At 45.6% G+C, this 19240-nt stretch overlaps 2 protein-coding genes across 5 annotated transcripts in view; one reads left to right on the plus strand and one right to left on the minus strand.

The window, feature by feature from the left end:
• Window positions 1-2413, minus strand: part of RNF170 (ring finger protein 170) — a 41963-nt gene extending 39550 nt beyond the window's left edge. Inside the window, exon 1 of one of the 3 annotated variants that reach the window (XM_012929109.3) lies at window positions 2243-2413. The gene's annotated coding sequence lies outside the window, so the exon portion shown is untranslated. Of the gene's footprint in view, window positions 1-1958; window positions 2164-2242 lie in introns of those variants that run through there. The other 2 variants (XM_004592713.4, XM_058669817.1) reach the window with 2 other exon arrangements.
• A 207-nt stretch (window positions 2414-2620) lies between these two features.
• HOOK3 (hook microtubule tethering protein 3) overlaps window positions 2621-19240 on the plus strand; it is a 95897-nt gene continuing 79277 nt past the window's right edge. The window contains exons 1-2 of one of the 2 annotated variants that reach the window (XM_058669815.1): window positions 2621-2903; window positions 14957-15042. In XM_058669815.1, coding sequence (XP_058525798.1) covers window positions 2847-2903; window positions 14957-15042 — 143 coding nt within the window. In that variant the 5' untranslated portion in view covers window positions 2621-2846. Of the gene's footprint in view, window positions 2904-14956; window positions 15043-19240 lie in introns of those variants that run through there. The other variant, XM_058669816.1, reaches the window with a different exon arrangement.

Genomic DNA, 19240 nt, shown 5'->3' on the forward strand with positions numbered 1-19240 from the left:
AGCCTTGGTAGAAACCTCTGATGGCCATATGGTTTCTGGGATTGTACCTCTAAGCAGCTTTTAACATTAGGGAGCCACAAAATGACACTCCAAGCAAACCACAATATCAGGGTGAAAGGACTGCGCGTGAGCAGACTTGAAAGAAGAGGCTTTGGGTCAGCTGGCACAGCCTTGAGCACCTGGGCAGCCAGGGGCAAAGGCACCTCCTACAACACAAGTCCTTCAGCGGAAGCCAGTGAGACAAGCTGCCTGCAAGTCTAACATCTAACAAGGCTAACATCTGTAAACATACACTTAGTGACTTCCTTCACTTGCCTAACATGGATGTAGGTCATGAGAGTTAGAGCTATCCTACAGAAACAATCCAGCACACAAAGCAGGAACTCTGGTTTGACAGATCCGTGGGCAGTTGCAACACCCAGGAGAAAACTTCAAAAGTCTCCTGGAACAATGGAAATCAAAGCATTGAGTTAGCCATGGCTCAATAGGCTAATCCATCACCTCCAAATGCCAGGATCCCATATGGGTGCCAGTTCCTGTCTCAGTTGCTCCACTTCCCATCCAGCTCCCTGGGAAAGTAGTCAGGGATGGCCCACAGCCTTGGGAACTTTTACTCATATGGGAGACCTGGAGGAAGCTCCTGGCTTCTGGCTTCAGACTGGCTCAGCTCTGGCCACTGTGGACATTTGGGGGGCAAACTAGTGACTGGAAGATCTTTCTCTCTGTCTCTCCTTTCTCTATAAGTCTGCCCTTCAAATAAAAAGAAATAAAATTCAATAAATAAGTAAAAACCTCTTTTGGAAAAAAAGTTTACCGTGTTGCAACTTTATTTTCTCAATACTTGGAAAGTATGCATTATGGGGAAGAAAAATGTTATGTGAATTCCAAAACACTTTCTCTACCAAAATAAACCTGCACTTTTCTGTGAACTTTTGAAGTACTCTTCTATTACAATTTCTAATGGTTCCTTGGCCCCTGGTGAAAGGAATATTTGAAAAACCACTGAAAAGTCTCATGGCCATTTGTTTTTACACTCACAACTGGACAAATCTTCTTGTATGGACTGTTCACTAGGGCTGGGAGAGGCATCATCAGAAATCATCATGCAATGCTGCCCTGGTTTTTGGAATAGTCAAGGAGAAAAGCTATGGTTAGCAGGAATAGAGAGGAAGGGCCCCAGGAACTGCCAACCAAACCGAAGATGTGTCCTAGAAAGGCTACATTTTGGGGTTGTCTGCAAGCTCTAAGAACTAACCAACCTTCTAGGACCCCAAGGCATGGCTGAATGGAAAGCAAACTCCAGGTTTGCACTACAGCACCCAGAAACAAGGTTTACAGTACTAGTGTGAGCAGCCCAAACTGGAACCAAAGAGAGCAGTAGACAATAGATACAATGTTACATCCGCACAATGGAATATCAGACAATACTGAAAACTACCAACAGCGAGGCACATATTTAAACTATTAGTAATGTTACACCACCCAAACCCCATAATATGATGCCACAGGTTTCAACATAAGCAAAGGAAAAACTGTATTGCATGCATATACACCTGCGATGATCCCACCAGTCAAATTCGGAAGGGAATTACGCTAGGAAAGGCACAAGCCACTGAGAAGCGCACAGCTCCTCAGGGTGCTGGCAACGTGTGTTTCTATGGGGTGTTTTATTAACTGTTCTCTACACACGTATGTTGTATGCACTTTTCCGCACATGCCACAACACAAGAGAACCGTGCCTCTAAAAGGTGAGACAGGGATGAACCCAATGCCCCGCCTCGCCGTGAAGGGGAAGCTGGCTCGGAACAGGAGCCAGGCCCCGGCCACCGACGGGGTGCTCACGGCTTGGAGAGCCGGCACACAGCCTCTGCTATCAGAAGTGAAGTTTTCATGGGTTCGGGACTCCGAGCCACCCCGGGAAGCAAAGCGAGGCTCTCCTCACCGCCGGCCGAGCCCACCTATCACCTCCAAGACGCCCACCAAGCCCGTTTCCACTGCCTCCCGGCGACTCCGGACGGGAACAGGGCGATGCTGGGGCCGAGCCCCGGGAATCCTGAGGAAACAGTGGGGTCTCGGCTCCGATCCCACTCGCCCGCCCTGAAGAATCTGGGGCAGCCGGGAAGCGACCCCGGGCAGCGGCGCCCGCCCTCTCGCGGACCAGATCCGGAGGCGTGGCCGGCCACGCGCCCCAGGACGCCCGAGGCCGCGGCCCGGGTGGGTGGGGAGGAGAGGGGACGCGTACCTCTCCACCGCGGAGGAGCTACCTCGCCAACTCCCGGTGACAGAGGACAGAGCCTGTTTCCGGGGACAGCCCCGCCACCCTTCCCGGGCGAACACCAGCTGCCACCAGTCTCATGAGGTGGGGGTGGGGGAGAGTGTGGGCACAGGCGCACGCGCACTGCGAGCTTCCGTGAGGGCGCGAGCGGGAGGCCCGGCCACAGACGGGCGCGCGCGCGTCGCGACACGCAGCGGCCTGCGGCGGGGGCGCGCGCGGCGGCGGCGGAGCCGGGGACGGGCCCGGCGGAGCACGGCTGCGCGCTGCAGCTCGCCGGGCGTGCGCGGGCTGTGGGCGGGGCTCGGGGCGGGGCGCGCGCGGCGGGCGGGCGCGCTCGCGGGGGCGCGCAGAAGGAGGGGCGCGGGGGTGACGGTACGGAGCGGCTGCCAGCGCCGGGGCGACAGCAGGCGACCGGTCCCAGGAGAGGCGGTGGACCAGAGGAGAGGCCAGGTCGGCTGCTGCCGGGACCCTCCAGACTCCACCCCGACCCCGGGCAGCGGCGGTTTTCCTGGCCTTGGCCTGGCGGAGAGGCTTTGCCGAGCCCCGAGCGCAGCGGCGGGGGAAAAAAAAGATGTTCAGTGTGGAGTCGGTGGAGCGGGTGGAGCTGTGTGAGAGCCTCCTGACTTGGGTACGTGGTGGCCGGCGGGGCGGTGGGAGACGCTCCCCGCGGACCCCGGGCCGCCTTTCCGGCTTCGCCCCCACCCTGTGCCACGCGTGTCCCGGGGGGCGAACGCCGCGGGCGCCGGCGCCGTCACATCCGGGGCCTGGGCCGCGCGGGGCCGGGGATGCCGCGGCCCTGGGGTCCGGGAGAGAACTTGGCCGGGGCCGGGGTGTTGGCTGCTGCTGCCGGGCCGAGTCAGTCCCGAGGAGGCTAATGATGGGGTGCGGCGCGCTGGTCGCCGCGGCCGGGGCGGGGGGGACACCCCGATGCGCCGGGGCTCGGAACCCGGCTGACGCCGCTCGCTCGCAGCCTTTGTTGTCATGTTGGCGAAGGACGGGCCCTGCCGGCTGCGGCGGAAAATTAGAAGTTCCTTTAAAAAGGGAGGGCGGGAGGGACACCCGGCCACCGTGCGCTGAAGATGACCAGACGCATTTTGGCCGTTAGGAAGCTTGCAGTGGGGCGGTACTTAGGCGACATACCGAACGTAGGAATGGTAACATGGATCTTATTTGTATCTGGCCATCGGTGGAACTCGGGGGGTGCAGGGGGGCCTTTCTAGAGACGGTTTTGCGTGTGCTCAGTTCTGAGGTCAGCAGCTATGCCTTCAGGAGCCGGACACTCAACTGCTTCCGTGTTTTCTCTCCCCTCCTGCTGGGGGAGTGCTCCTTTTACTCAATGACCTTTCTAAAATAACACGCGAATGTATTTATGGAGGCGACTGCAGCGTCTGTATTGAGTTTCCAGGTACAACACTGATGTCAGAGAAATTCTGTTGAGTCTTGGGGTCCGCCTTCGGATCGCTGGAGGACGGGTTGTTCTGCTCAGGTGTAAGCAGCTTGCTACAAACCTCAGCACAAGATAGTCTGGAGTTTTTAATGTGGTGCTGTCAGGAATCAGATTATGTCTTGGGCAACACAGGATATGGTGGTGCCTGGTACAGTAGTTTTCTAGGAGACCGTAAGAATTTCAGATAGGTCTCAGAGATATATAGCCAAAGTGGAATTTACAGCTCTGGTGGGTTCTGGCTTCTAGAAAACATGTTGCGTAATGCCCCATGGTTTGCCTAGAGTGAGGAGACAGAGAGGGGACTGTTCTTTGATGTAGTGGAAGGTGTAGCATTGGCAGATACTGTAACCCAAAGGCCGAGAATCTTTAGTTACGTTTTTAATTCTACTTGTATAGCAGTTAGAAAAGAAGCAAGCAGGAGAAGTCGGGGAAGCTGATTGCATCTGAACTTCGGCTACACTGTTTAACTTCTAGAAAGGAATGGTAGTGCAGTTGGTTTGAGTGAAAAATGTTAATACAGATGAAAAATCAGAGGTTTGAGAAGCAGACAATATGAAAGAACCAATTTAGGGTCTGATAAGATGTTGGCTACAGAGAATACAGGGTACACTTTGTGACATTCATTAGTCTCCTCATGCAGGGAAAGTTCTGGAAAGGAGAAAATGACAGTGACACAAACAAGTACAATTTTAAGACTTGAGAATACTTAATATTTGAAATGTTTCAAAACGGAGTTAACTGCTGGGTCTGTTCTCTTAGTAAAAGCTAAACGTTTTTGGTGAATAATGGTTAAAGTAGCTGGACATGTACATTTGTGAAGTCTGGTAGGATCTCATGCTAAAGGCTGGGTAAATAGTGACACAATTCCAGAACCAATTGTGGGGGAATTATCTACAATAATACTTACCCCCCCAAAAAAGACTCCCACTTAGAACAACTTACTCTTGTTTTACATAAACTTCTAGTCTGTGCTAGAAGTGACTTCTGACTGCACCAGGCTGCAAAATACTGACAGCTGTCAGTGACAGAAAGACCCAAGAATTGCACAAGTTCAGTCTGGGTGATTGAGCCTTCTGGTTGTTTGGGAACATAATCATGTAGCTCCGAGTGTCAGTCGTTCGTTTCCACTGGGTAGCATGTGTTTTAAGATTAGAAATTCTTCCACTGAAAACGGTGGAAACAGCAAGTGAGGGAGGGGATGACTCTTACTCACTTCTGGAGAATTCGGTTGTGTGGAACTGAATCTCATTGCCCCAAATGCTAGATAAATTGCCATTGTATCAAACAGTCCAAGAACTATTTGTTCCACATTTTTGTTGAAAGAGGAATACTTATGAAAAGACAGGGTATCATACTGCCCATGGAAAACATTTTAAGCTTAAATTCCAAATCCGAGTTCATGCAGTAAGCAGGTTCAGCAGGATGTACCTGAAAATCTCCACCACCCCCCAGCCCTGCCTGTCAAGCGTAATGCCTTGACCTGTACACGTATCACCATGAAAATACTGCCTTTTCCCAGGCTTTAGAAACTGGAAGACAAAGAACCTATAATGTTAATGACAGGAAGCCAAGTGAAAAAAAGAGTCATCACATAGGCTTCCCTGAGAGGCTGGGAAACCTAAACATGTTCTCAGTATTTTCTTGTTACTTATAAAAGGCATACACGTGATGACCAAATTAGGAAGGGTGTACAGACTGTGTGGCATCTCCCCCATTACGTTCTTTGTCCTCTGCCAGGGCCACGCTGCGATGTCCTCTGATGGGATGAAGTCAGTCACTGAATGGGTTAGGCTGTGATCGTATATCGGCTTAAGCTTCCACTGGTGACACTAGCACCCATATCAGAATGCTGTTCTCCACTTGTGAACCAGCTCCCCAGCTCCCTGCTGAAGCACTTGGGAAGCAGCAGAGGATGGCATAAGTACCACCTGGGAGACGCAGATGGAGTCCTGGGCCTTGCACAGCTGGCATGGCCATTTGGGAAATCAGTCGTGGCTGTAAGATCGCTCTGTCCTTCATTCTGTCACCTGCCTTTTAAATGAATGGATGCATTTATGAAAAAGAAATTACTGGTATATAGAAGTTAGAAGTCACATTGAAAAATGTAAGATCAGTATAGCATGACACTGAAAGGAGTACAGATTCTGATGTTAAGACCATCTGAGTTCAAACCTTAATTTTGTTTCAAACTAATTGGAGCAACTTTTTAAAAATTTGTTTTGGTTTTTATTGGAAAGGCAGATTTACAGAGAGAAAGGAAAACAGAGGGGTGAGATCTTCACTGCCTGGTTTACTCCCCGAATGGCCACAAAGCCGGAACTGAGCTGATATGAGCTGATATGAATCCAGGAGCAAGCCAGGAGCTTCTTCCATGTCTCCCACAGCCTGACTTTGAACAAGCAACTTTGTACTTTTTTGATTGTGTTCCTATTTAACATTAAGATTGCTACCAGGGCAATAGTTCTCATGCTTTGGATTTAATTGACATGTTACTTTGAGTGAACTGGGGACCACATTTTAATGACTACTGCTCTAATGCAGGGTTTTGCCTCTACCTGCTAAAAGTGCTTCCCCAGTTTTAACAGCTAAAAATATCTTCTAGGAGCATAATAACCCCTGGTTCAGAATTCCTGCTCTCTATCTAATCCCAGGTGATCACATGCTTTGTTCTTAATGCTAGGGGCATGGCAGAGGCAGGTTGGGATATATTGGTAGAACTTCTTGGAATTCAAAGTCCTGACCCTTGAGGTAGAAATCTATGCCTTTGTGCAATTGGTTGGTATTATCTTTCATTTGTACGGAACTGCTATCCTGAAATACCCCATCAGTGTTAGTTCAGAGGACTGAATAATTTTTAAAAATAGAGATGTGATTTATTCACCATAAAATTCATTCTTTTAAAGTGTACTATTCTCTGTTTTTTTTTTTTTTAGTGTGGTCACAAGGTGTGTAGTTGTCGTACTCAAAGAACATTTCTGTCACCACAGAGATTGTAGGAGTAAGTTTTTTTGAAATGCACTTCACCTCCATCTCAAAGCCAAAAGAGAGTGTCTTCTAACCTCATGAGCAGCCATGCACCTCAAGGGCTAATACGGAGAAAATATTGAGACCCATAGGGGCAGGCAGTTGGCCCAGCAGCTGAGAAGCTCACAGTCCACATCAGAGTGCTTGGTGTGGAGTCCTGGTACTGCTCCCAGTTCCAGGTTTGTGCTAATGCGGATCCTGATGAGCAGCAGGAATTGGCCCCAAGAGTGGGTCCTTGAGATCCACGTGGACAGGTCTCAGCCCCAACTGTTGGGAGCATTTGCAGAGTGAACCAGCAGAGTGATCCCGTAAAGAAATAAATTTCTAAGAATCAAAATAAAATTTAGCTCTATGTCACAAGACAAAAGATGAATTATGCATAATCCTTGATTCTTTTTTTTTTTTTTAAAAGATTTATATGTTCTATTACAAAGGCAGATATACAGAGAGGAGGAGAGACAGAGAGGAAGATCCTCCATCTGATGATTCACTCCCCAAGTGAGCCGCAACGGGCCGGTGCGCGCCGTTCGGAAGCCGGAAACCAGGAACCTCTTCCGGGTCTCCCACGTGGGTGCAGTGTCCCAATGCATTGGGCCATCCTCAAGTGCTTTCCCAGGCCACAAGCAGGGAGCTGGAAGGGAAGCGGAGCCGCCGGGCGAGGACTTTAGCCGCTAGGCCACACCGCCGGGCCCATAATCCTTGATTCTTTTTTTTTTTTTTTTTTAATTATTTATTATTTAACTTCAGTAATTACATTGTATTATGTGACACAGTTACATAGATACTTGGGTTCTCCCCACCCCTCCCCAAACCCTCCCACCATGGTGGATTCCTCCACCTTGTTGCATAACCACAGCTCAAGTTCAGTTGAGATTTCCCCATTGCAAGCGTATACCAAACATAGAGTCCAGTATCTTATTGTCCCGTCAAGTTCAACGGCTTCTTAGGTATACCCTCTCTGGTCTGAAGACAGAGCTAGCAGAGTATCATCCCAGTCAATTGAAAGCTCCAACATACCATCAGCAAAAATTTACATCATTATGGAATTAATTGACATAGTAATGAGTAACCAATATGTTAAAGTAAATGCGAGTTCCCAGCCACCTTCTGTGACCACCTCACCTATACTTCAATTTTAGTTTATACACAACATATAACATTCAAAACATAACATGTTATACATAACATCATATCATCTTAAATCAAGGCAAACATGTGGTATTTAACCTTTTGGGACCATAATCCTTGATTCTTAAAATTAAGTTCTTCTGATTAACCAGGGAGAGTTGTTTGATCTTGCATTCTTTTTTTTTTTTTTAAGATTTATTTTATTTTCGTTACAAAGTCAGATATACAGAGAGGAGGAGAGACAGAGAGGAAGATCTTCTGTCTGATGATTCACTCCCCAAGTGAGTGCAGTGGCTGGTGCTGTGCCGATCCGAAGCCAGGAGCTTCTTTCAGGTCTCCCACGCGGTGCAGCGTCCCAAGGCTTTGGGCTTTCCCAGGCCACAAGCAGGGAGCTGGATGGGAAGTGGAGCTGCCGGGATTAAGGCCAGTGCCCATATGGGATCTCAGGGCCTTCAAGGCGAGAACTTTAGCCGCTAGGCCACGGTGCTGGGCCCCCTGATCTTGCATTATATTCGGTAGTGAGTTAGATCTGAGGTTTGCAAATGCCAAACCATTGCCCAGCTACATCACAGTTTCTGGATGGATTTGTAAAAAATAGGTTCCTGGACCCTGCACATTGACTCAGTTGGTTAATCCTCCACCTTCAAGCACCAGGACCTCATGTGGACACTTGCTTGTCTCCTGGCTGCTCTACTTCCTGTTGCATCCACTCAACCACTAAAACAAAATGTTACATTCACCAGTAACAGTCACAACAAAGTTTTATTATAAATGAGAGGCAAGGTAACCTACCCACTTGCTGACGGGCCAGCCAGGACCAACACTCCTTACAGGAGTGTGGCCCCAAGCAGTACAATTTCAAAGTTTTTATACTGGGCAGTTGGATACAGCATCAAAGGGGGTACAATTTTACAACAGCTCGAAAGGTCAGTGAGGAAGGTTCACGCATTCCTTGCGTATCTTGGCTTGCCATCTCCTGTCCACTCTCCTCTGGTCTGGCCTCCAACCTTGGCACCACCTGTGACAACCAGACCCTGATCTTGAATTATCTGTGGGTTAATAAAGCTGGGGCCTTGACTTACTGGGATTGGGGCTATCGGCACTAAAGGTCGAGTTGGCCATTAGGCCAACAGTTTGTTAGCCAAGCGAGTAAAGTACAAGTTACAAAAACAAAAAGAATTGGCAGTTACCAGCGAGCCATGTCTACTCCATTTTTATTTCAACTCCACATTCCATCCAGCACCCTGTTTGTGGCCTGGGAAAACAGTAGAGGATGGCCCATAGCCTCAGGACCCTGCACCCACATGGGAGACCTGTGAAGGCTTCTTGTCTTGGCTTTGTATCGGCTCAGCTTTGGCATCCACTTGGGCAGGGGTTGGGGAGGACCAGCGGATGGAAAATATTTTTCTTTGTGCTTCTCTATATAGATCTGCCTTTCCAATAAAAAAAACTTTTTTTTAAATAGGTCCCCGATTTTTGTGCATACACACACACACAGATTCGGTAGATGGAGCTAAGAAATGTGTATTTTCAAGATGAAAACTTGCCAGTTGATTCTTATATACACCCACATTTAGGGAGCATTGCTTTAGACTTTTGAAAACCTTTAATGTGCATTTATTTTCTCATTTGGTTGTTAAGCTTCCACAGGGTATGCTTCCACAGTCTTTACATGGAAGAACTGATGAAGACAGAGGTGATGGCTAAAAGGTGCAGACAGTTACTGTCCTATACTGAACTGCTTCTGTTTGAGTCTAAGTTCTGCATCTGATTCTAGTTTCCTGCTAGTTGGTCCGGAGGCTGGGATCCTGCCTTTGGCCTTTCCAGCGGCAGGTGTTGCTAGGCCCGGAGAGCGTGAGCTTGCAGATGAGAGATTTCCTCTCTTAATCTCTGTGTCATTCAAATGTAAGTAAATATGTAACAATTAAAGCAGCTGGCATCTTTAAAATAAAAAAGAGGATGAAGCTGATACATCCAAGGTTACATGACAGATGAGGAGGAAAACTGGGGGTTAGGATGAACTCACATGATAGCCACATTGTTCCCTGAGGACTTGTTCTGTATGGGGCATTGTGCTAAGGTTCCTGGAGGAAAGGGGAAAGGGCCTCCCCGCTGCCTTTCCTTCTAATCACACCTGCAAGGCTCTGGGCTTTTTGTTTGTTTTAATGAGCTATTCACATAGCAAGTGTCAAATGGAAACTAGGGCTTGCTTCTTTTAAAATAATTACTACCCTCTCAGTGAGGAGATGGTCCAGATAGTGCCAGGTAAAATTTAAAACCGTTCCGGAATGTTTATTTGTTCCATATTTTTGCTTAGTAATTTTTATTGAATTTCTTTTTTTTTTTAAAGATTTATTCATTTTATTACAGCCAGATATACAGAGAGGAGGAGAGACAGAGAGGAAGATCTTCCGTCCGATGATTCACTCCCCAAGTGAGCCGCAACGGGCCGATGTGCGCCGATCCGAAGCCAGGAACCTGGAACCTCTTCCGGGTCTCCCACACGGATGCAGTGTCCCAATGCATTGGGCCGCCCTCGACTGCTTTCCCAGGCCACAAGCAGGGAGCTGGATGGGAAGTGGAGCTGCCGGGATTAGAACCAGCGCCCATGTGGGATCCCAGGGCTTTCAAGGCGAGGACTTTAGCCGCTAGGCCACGCTGCCGGGCCCAATTTTTATTGAATTTCTACCATGAAATTAGGTTAGTGTCAGGGTCTGGCTTAGGAAGACTTCACTTCTCCCAAACAGATAACTAAGTAAAAGCTACTTGCTATGAGGTTCTTTAAGATAATTTGCTTCACCTTTGCTGCCATAACCAACACTGCTCATAAGGCTCTGCTATGTAAAGTATGAGGATGCTACTGACTATACTTGTTACTTATGTGCGTCCAAGGAAGAGTGGTTAAACCAGGTGGTCCCACCTACAGACCATTATGCTCAGTGAAATGAGTCAATCACAAAGGAACAAATACCATATATTCTCTCTCATGTAAGGAAACCAACATGGAAAGTGTAACTCCAATAGTCCAATCCGTACTGTTTTTTTTTGTTTTTGTTTTTTTGTGATTGATTGTTTGCTTTTTTGGCTGTATCCCATGTGTTTTGATGTTTTTATATCAGTTTGGTTCCTTCCAATTAATCTCTTTTCTCCAGTCATTCATCACGTGTTCATAAATTATACAATGGAATCATTTTTCCCAAGAGAGAAAAAAAATAGCTTTTGGTGATTTTTTTTGAAGATTTATTTATTCACTTGAAAGAGTGAGAGAGAATGAGTTCTTCCATCCTCTGTGCTGCTCCTGAGATGGCCATATGGCCAGGGCTGGACTAGGCCAAAGCCAGGAGCTGCGTAGTCCATACCAGGTCTCCCAAGCAGTTTGGCCATCACCCATTGCTGTCAAAGGCATATCAATGGGGACTGGATAAAAGCACAGCAGCTGGAGTGTGGACGGAGACCCAAACTGCTGCACTCCAATGCTGGCTCTCCTATTATTTAAGAAAGTCTCATTGCCTTGGAGAGTGAAGTGTGCTGGTGGGATGGACCCAGGCTGCTTCTGCAGCCTTACTTACTAGCTGGGTTCACCTGAAGTTGGACAGATGCATTCCTTAGCAGATTAGGACCTGAACATTGAACGGTACAGCTGCCTCAAACGCTTGGGAATTTTAGAATGACTGACACTTCTGAAGCTGTTAAAAATTTTGAAATGATGTTTGCCGGCGGGTTCCCAGAAGATGACAAAGAGTGCCAGGAATACCTGACACCCCTCCCATTGTTCAGAGCAGATAGGAACCAAATAAATAGAAGCAGTCAGTTACAAGAGAACAGTTTAGAGGTAAGGATGGCAGGTGAGGGTGGCCAAGTGACCATTGATCTAATTGGTGGCATGACAGTGTTACAGGGTGTGAGTGAGATCATGCCATACAAGTCTAAGGTGTACTAAGGAAATTAACACATGACAAGTCCATGTGACAGTCCAGTCTGAATCAAAACCCTGAGAAGAGCAAATGGTTATGACCCTGAAGTCCATCCGTTAAACTGAAGATGTATGTCCCAGCTTCCCCAGCAATGTAAGTTATCCTGAGAGACATGAAATGAATAACCTGGACACACTTACAAAGCTGCAGACATTCACCTTTCCCTGGCTTCTCTGCCCGTGTTCCACTACTGTTAACCCTCACCTCTTCTGGAACTCCTGGTAGTACACAAATTAGAAATACAAAGCTTCTTAGCATTAACATCTTTACTGTCCTGCCCAAGAAGTGAAAAGAGGGTAAGGAGTACAGACATACAGGGGCCATGCTCAGAGGCTCCCTGTCCTCAGAGTCTGTCCACAGGAAGCCGGAGAGCAAGCTGATGATGGGGCAGCCAAGAGTTGGAGTGCTAGAGATGGCAGGCCACTCCCTATCTTGTGCCTTTATATGAGGGCTTGTGAGGAGCCTGGTTATACAGCAGTGTAATACTCCCCCCTCTCAGGTTCAGGTGATAGGTGGGCAGAAGGGACCACATAAGTGGTAGGGGGTAGGGGGAGTAGCTTCCAAACTTGTGACCCTGAACTAGCCGCCTACCCACAACAATGGTGCTGGGTTGACAGCTGCAACAGAGGCAAGAACTTGGCTATCCCCACCATTGGGGGGAATTTGATGTGAAACATGGCAGCAACCTTATTTCTTGTCTCACATGAACTTTTCATTTAGACAACTCTAGTTTGCAAAGCAGGATTTATTCAGAAAGAGAAGGGGAAAGGGCTTCCGCCATAGTGGCAGGAAGGGGTTCCAAGGGAGGAAAGACCCAAGGAGATCTAAGAGAGAAAATGGGACATCTCCTGACATTGTGGCAAGGGGAAGTTCCAAGGAAAGAAAAAAAAACCCTGATAAAACAGTAGAGATGGTGTGTCTTATACACCATGTCAGGGAGTCACTCAAAGGGCCAAACAAAACCTCATTTGCAATGAGCAGCAGTGTCTTTCACCTGGTCCACAGCTAAAGGCTATCAGAAGGGTGGGACTGGTGACTTTCTCCTCCCATTCTGATGATAAGCTGACAACTTTGACAGTGACCCAGAGATCAGCTTAGTGTAGGCCGCGCCTCCTTGCTCTTGTTAGGACAACAACTCTGAGATGGGGATTGACACGTTGATTCTGTCCTTTGGTTCTCCTTCCAGGGAAGAACACACCCTTGAAAGGCTAAGACAGAGGGAGAAGTACAGAAACCCTAAGTGCCTACTATCCCGTGTGACTCCTCACACACCACCATGGCAGACACTGGTTACAACTCTGTGGTTACTACTGGCAGCTTTTGATAAAGACACTGCTTCATGAATGTAAAAGACTTCACAGATATGTGATGCAGAGAAGTGGATACTCACCTGTTTGTAAATGGCTACATTATGAAGGCATTGTAGTAATATTTATCAAAAATCCTAAAATATGCTGAGCTAGCAGTTTGACTTCCTTCCTGTTGTGGGCTGAGGAGTTGATTTACATTCCTTAAGCTGAGCACTTCTAACACCAAAAAAAAAAAAAAAAAAAAATTAATACAGAAGGGGGAATATGTTGTGGGCTAAGGAGTTGATTTACATTCCTTAAGCTGAGCGCTCAGGATTCGGGCCTACGGCAGTAGCACCTAGCCTTTGCAGACTCATTGGCGTCCTATTGTCCTGTTGATGGGCTTGGGGGAAAGAGGAGATAATATGGTAATAAAGAGGCTTGGGGAGAGATGGCTCGGGAGAGACGGCTCCCAGCACTTGTAACACCATCATGGTCTCCGTGTGTCGGTGCTTTTCGCTCGGACATTCGCCGTGCCTACTATGCCGGCTCAGCTAGCCGCGACACCTTCCTAAACCAGTAAATAAAAATGTGTGTAGGGTGATATGTGAGTGTTGCTCTCAATGTTTCTGTTGTCACTGGCTAGCGTCACCTCTTCTGTGTTAATCTAATCCTTTCACCATACAATAGGCAGTATAAGCTATCCAGTGCAAGTCTCATGGCCTCATTCTCCTGCTTAAAAATCCCTTGTTGCCTTCATGGCTCTTAGAGGGTTTCTCGGCATCGTGCACACTGTCTTTCACGTTACTTTTCTCACTGTTGGTCTCTTCATTCCTAGATGGCATCCCATTCTGAGTTTGCATCTTTGTGCTGTTTTTATTCCTGGAGCACTGCTGCATTTCACTAACCCGTTGCAGAGGGTGGCCTGTGGTCTAGCCTCAGTAGTGTATTTCCGTCTAATCCTGGTTAGACTTCTGGGAATAATCAGCCTTGGCGACGTTCACTTGTTTTAGACATAATTTCTACTGTTAGGGAAAGTATAACATATCTCAGCTGTGTGTTATTTACTAGTGCATAACTACTCTTAGTTCAGAATCCATTTGAAGTGAAAATGAGTTGAATAACCTCGCAGTGATAAGTGTGGCTTCCACTTGTAAAGGTATCTGGGCTCTGAGGAACAGGAACCTTTAACCCTGGCTAGGCTTAAACAGTGGCAAAATTTGTCCCACATAATAGGAGGTTTCAGGTTTTTTTCTGTTTTTTAATTCAGGGGTTCCATTTTTACCTCCGGTTGCCTCTGCCCCACCTTGCTGCCACCCACTGGCCTCATCCTAAGGCTGCCATCCTTTGCATTGGAAGATGAAGGCCCGCAGTGACTGAGGCAGCACACCATCCTTGTCAATACAGATTGGCTTTTTCTTCTCAAAGAGTGTGTTTCTTTTTGGTCCAAGCTTTCCTTGCCCTTCGTGTCTTGAAGCAGCCAGTAGTGAAGGGGATGAGTTACTATGAGTTTCTTAGGCTGATTGTCTTTAAGTAGAATGGATGCTGGGAAGTCACTTAGTGTCCACAATTTCTTTTACCAGTGGGGAAAATCAGCAAGACCAGTCTGCTGGAAATTTCTTATAAAGGAAAAAATGTCCAACTGTTCTGTTTTTAAAAGTTGTTGCAGCTCTGAGATGAGATCATTCTCATTCTCTCTCTCTCTCTCTCTCTCTCTCTCTCTCTTACACACACACACACACACACACACACACACACACACGTGTGTAGCCTGAGTAATGTTGGTATAGTTAACCATAGATTCTTTTTCTCTCTTCAGATCCAGACATTTAATGTGGATGCACCATGCCAGACTGTGGAAGATTTAACGAGTGGGGTTGTGATGGCCCAGGTTCTTCAAAAGATGTAAGGAGAAGTGGCTTATCCTAACGTATGTTCTTGTACATGATGCTTACTTGTAAACAGTCGGGATAATTTTGTTGTTTTGTGCTTGTTAGGAATAGGTTGACTAGGTACACATTTAGTTAGGGCCGTAATTGTCACACGATGGTGGTTTTCACAGAATTATTTCTTGTATTTCTTGGCAGAGATTATCATGTCAAGGACCATATTTTGCCATTGTAAACAGTCTTAGAGACGTACTTCTCTTTTCTGTAGCATTTTGCTCAAATGTTGTCTTAACGCTGAGCCTTTCTCTGACCTCCCATAGAAAATAGCATGGACCATTCTGCTATAATCTGTATCTGTAATCTTTTGTGTTCTCTGGCGTTTGTAATACCATTTGATTTGCCAATATATTTGGGTATTCATTTCTCTAGCTGTCCCCTGTATTCCTACACACACACATACACACAAAATGCAAATTCCACACAAGGCCAGAGAGTTTGTTTTGTTCACTGTTTGGTCCCAGCAACTAGGAAAATGCCTGATTTGTGGTTAAAGAGTACAAAATTACCATTATTTATAAGTCAGGATGATCAAATGTTAGTAGCAGTTAACTGCTGCTTTTAACTGTGTCATGGATGCTCATGTTTGTTAAATGAAGTATCTGTTTTGGGATTTATAAAACAAATAATTTTAATATTTTGAAAACAATGGTATAAAATCGATATTAAATGATTATCAATTTTGACTTAGACATTTTTAAATAAAGGGTTATGAGTTTGAGAAGTTACTGGAATTGGTGTGACTTCAGGATACTTGTATAAGTTGATGCTCTATGAATCCTCTAGCCTGAGGTTTTAAGACAAATGACTCTTTCAGGTTTCTACAGTTTTGTTGAGAATAAGTGCCATCACTGAGTGAGTTGTTACTTCCTTGTAACAAGCTCTGGAATTGACCCTGTTAGAAGCAACTGAAATGGCTACTTCTCAGAGAATCTTCTTACCTTTTAAACTGAGGACTCTGGCAACTGCACTTGTTTTTGTTTTCTTCTGTAACTTAGCTTGCTCAGCGGTCTCTGGCACACAGGCTCTCAGTGTAGCTCCGGAAGACCTGACTGAGAGCTGGCCCTGGTTCTGGCGCTCTGAGAAGAGTGAGCTGTAGTTCTCATGGTCACCTCAGAGGGGTGTCCAAATAGCTTTTACCTTTCCAGTGGTCTAGAAAGCTTCATAGAAGTTCTCTAAATAAAAATGATTTGTGGATGTCGTGGTGGGGATAGCTTAATGAACCTTCCAGGTTTTTATCAATCAGTGCTTTTTTTTTTTTTTTTTTTTTGCCTACCTGGTATTGAATACAATTTCTATCAGCAAGAAGAAAAAATAATAAAGTGTGTGTGTGTGATTTTACCAGAACAAGATCTCAGGAGTAAGACAAGCACAACCACCACTCTTGTCACTTCTATTTAGCATAGTAGTGTTAAGTCCTAGCAGAAGAAATTAGGCAAGAAAAAGAAAAAGGCATCGAAATAGAACAAGAAGAGTTGAGTTGTTGCTATTTGCTTATTTTATACATAGAAAACTCTGAATTCCATCAGAAACTGAGAGCTAATAAGTGAATATAGCAGAATTCCAGACTGAAGAATCAACATAGAAAAGGTCAGTTGTGCTTGTACACAGTGACAAGCTACCTTTAAAGCAGTCAAGACATCAATGATAGTTCAGGACAAATCTAGCCAATGTGAAAAATCTGTGTACTGAGAACTGCAAGACATTTGATGAAAAAAAAAATTGAAGAAGACATAGATAAATGGGAAAGGGAGTCAGTGTTCAAGGATTGGAAAAATCAGGTTTGTTAAAATGTCTTGCTATCCAAAGCAGTCTACAGGTTTAGTAAAATCTATGTCAAAGCACCAGCAGCATTTTCACACAGATAGGAAAAATCCTAAAATTTGTATGAAACCGCAGAAACCCTCCAAGATGGAAAAGTTAGGCTCAATTGAGGAAAAACATCTCTTGTTAGCACATACCTGAATTTAGACTGTATCACAAAGCTGGGATATTGTATAAAAATACACATTAACCAGTATAACATAAGTCCAGAAATTAACCCGCATACTTCTGAGTATAATTGATTGATTTTCTTTTTTTAAACAGTTTTTCTGTTTTTATTTTTTTAACAATAGATTTTAAAAATTGTTTTTTGATACAATTTAGTTGGCAGTGGGCTCTCCCCTTCTCCTCCCCCAAATTCCCTCCCCTCCACTCTGTTCTCCCCTTTAGGTTCATAATGTATGTCCATCGTAAATTTTCCCAAGTACATCATGCTTCCTCTGGAGTGTCTCCCAATCATGTAGGAGACTAACATTTCGTTGTAGGCTAATTCTTGTATCCTGAGGCCCTAATGTAGGTACAGTGAGGATTAGGTCTTCGTTGTTTATGGGCAGTACCAATAACAGTGATAAAGGGGACATCGGCCATCTCAGGTGATTATAAACAATCAGCCTCTTGTGAATGGTTGATTAATGAATTACATCACAAGTTCTTGTTATGTTAGGTACAGGTGAATATGAAGTAACACTGAGTAACATAGAGTAAGATTCACTTATGATGTATCTAGATTCAAAATTATATTAGAGCAAACAAGATATCTGACCTTTTGGGATTGGCTCATTTCTCTTAGCATAGCGATCTCTAGTTTGGCCCATTTGGCCACAAAGTAATGTATTTCATTTTTTTTTTTCTTTTTTTAATCACTGAGTAGTGTTTCATAGTGTAGATGAACCACAGTTTCTTTATCCAGTCTTCTGTTGATGGGCATTTATGTTGCTTCTGTGTTCTTGCGATTGTCGATTGTGCTACAGTAAACATTGGGGTGCATGTTGCTTTGTCGTGTAACAAGTCTTTTGGATATATTCTTGGAAGTGGTATTGCTGGGTCATATGGTAGGTGAATTTTTAATTGCCTAGGTGTTCTACATACTGACTTCCATAGTGGCTGCACTAGCCTGCATTCCCACCAGCAGTAGAGTAGGGTTCCTTTTTCTCCGCAACCTCACCAGCAGGTGTTGGTAGTTTTCTGTATAAGGGTGATTCGATTGATTTTGTACAGAGCTGCCAAGAACTCACAGTGGGGAAAGGAGAGCCTCTTGGATAAAGGCATCAGGAAAACTGGGTTTGTACATGCAGAAGAGTGAAAGTGGACCTTTAATACGAAACTATATACAAAAACAAACTGCAAATGGATTAAGGATTTACACATAGACTTGAAAATATAAATCTACCAGATGGAAATAGAGAAGAAATTTTCTTATTCTGGTAGTGACTTTTTCTAATTAATTAATTAATTAATTTTTAAAAAGATTTATTCATTTTATTACAGCCAGATATACACAGAGGAGGAGAGACAGAGAAGAAGATCTTCCATCCGATGATTCACTCCCCAAGTGAGCTGCAACGGGCCGATGCGCGCCATTCCGAAGCTGGGAACCTGGAACCTCTTCCGGGTCTCCCACGTGGGTGCAGGGTCCCAATGCATTGGGCCGTCCTCAACTGCTTTCCCAGGCCACAAGCAGGGAGCTGGATGGGAAGTGGAGCTGCCGGGATTAGAACCGGCGCCCATGTGGGATCCAGGGGCTTTCAAGGCGAGGACTTTAGCCACTAGGCCACGGTGCTGGGCCCAATTAATTAATTTTTATTGGAAAGTCAGATATACAGAGAGAAGGAAAGACAGAAAGATCGTCCATCCACAGGTTCACTTCCCAAGTGGCCACAATGGCCGGAGCTGAGTTGGTCTGAAGCCAGAAGATTCTTCTGGGTCTCCCATGTGGGTGCAGGGTCCAAAGGCTTTGGGTCGTCCTCACCTGTCTCTCCCTCTCTCTGTCATTTTGGCTTTCAAATAAATTAGTAATATTTATTATATTTATTTGAAGATAAATGATAATCTTTAAAATAAAATAAAAATGGACAAAGGACCTGAATGGGCATTTTTCCAAAAACACAGAGAGTAGGCCAACAGATTTTTTGGGGGGAAAAAGTGCTCAGCTTCTTTCTAGTCACTTGGGAAGTGCAGTTTAACACCATGATGAGATATCACCTCACCATGTTAAAAGGCTGTTATACGAAAGACTCATGATAACAAGTGTTGGTGAGGTTAGAACTGGAAGAGCGCTCTGACATTGTGGGACTGCCACACTTCTGTGCATGCTTATATTCACAGCATCCCTA

Source organism: Ochotona princeps, chromosome 11 (assembly GCF_030435755.1).
Source record: "Ochotona princeps isolate mOchPri1 chromosome 11, mOchPri1.hap1, whole genome shotgun sequence".
Taxonomy (NCBI): Eukaryota; Metazoa; Chordata; class Mammalia; order Lagomorpha; family Ochotonidae; genus Ochotona; species Ochotona princeps.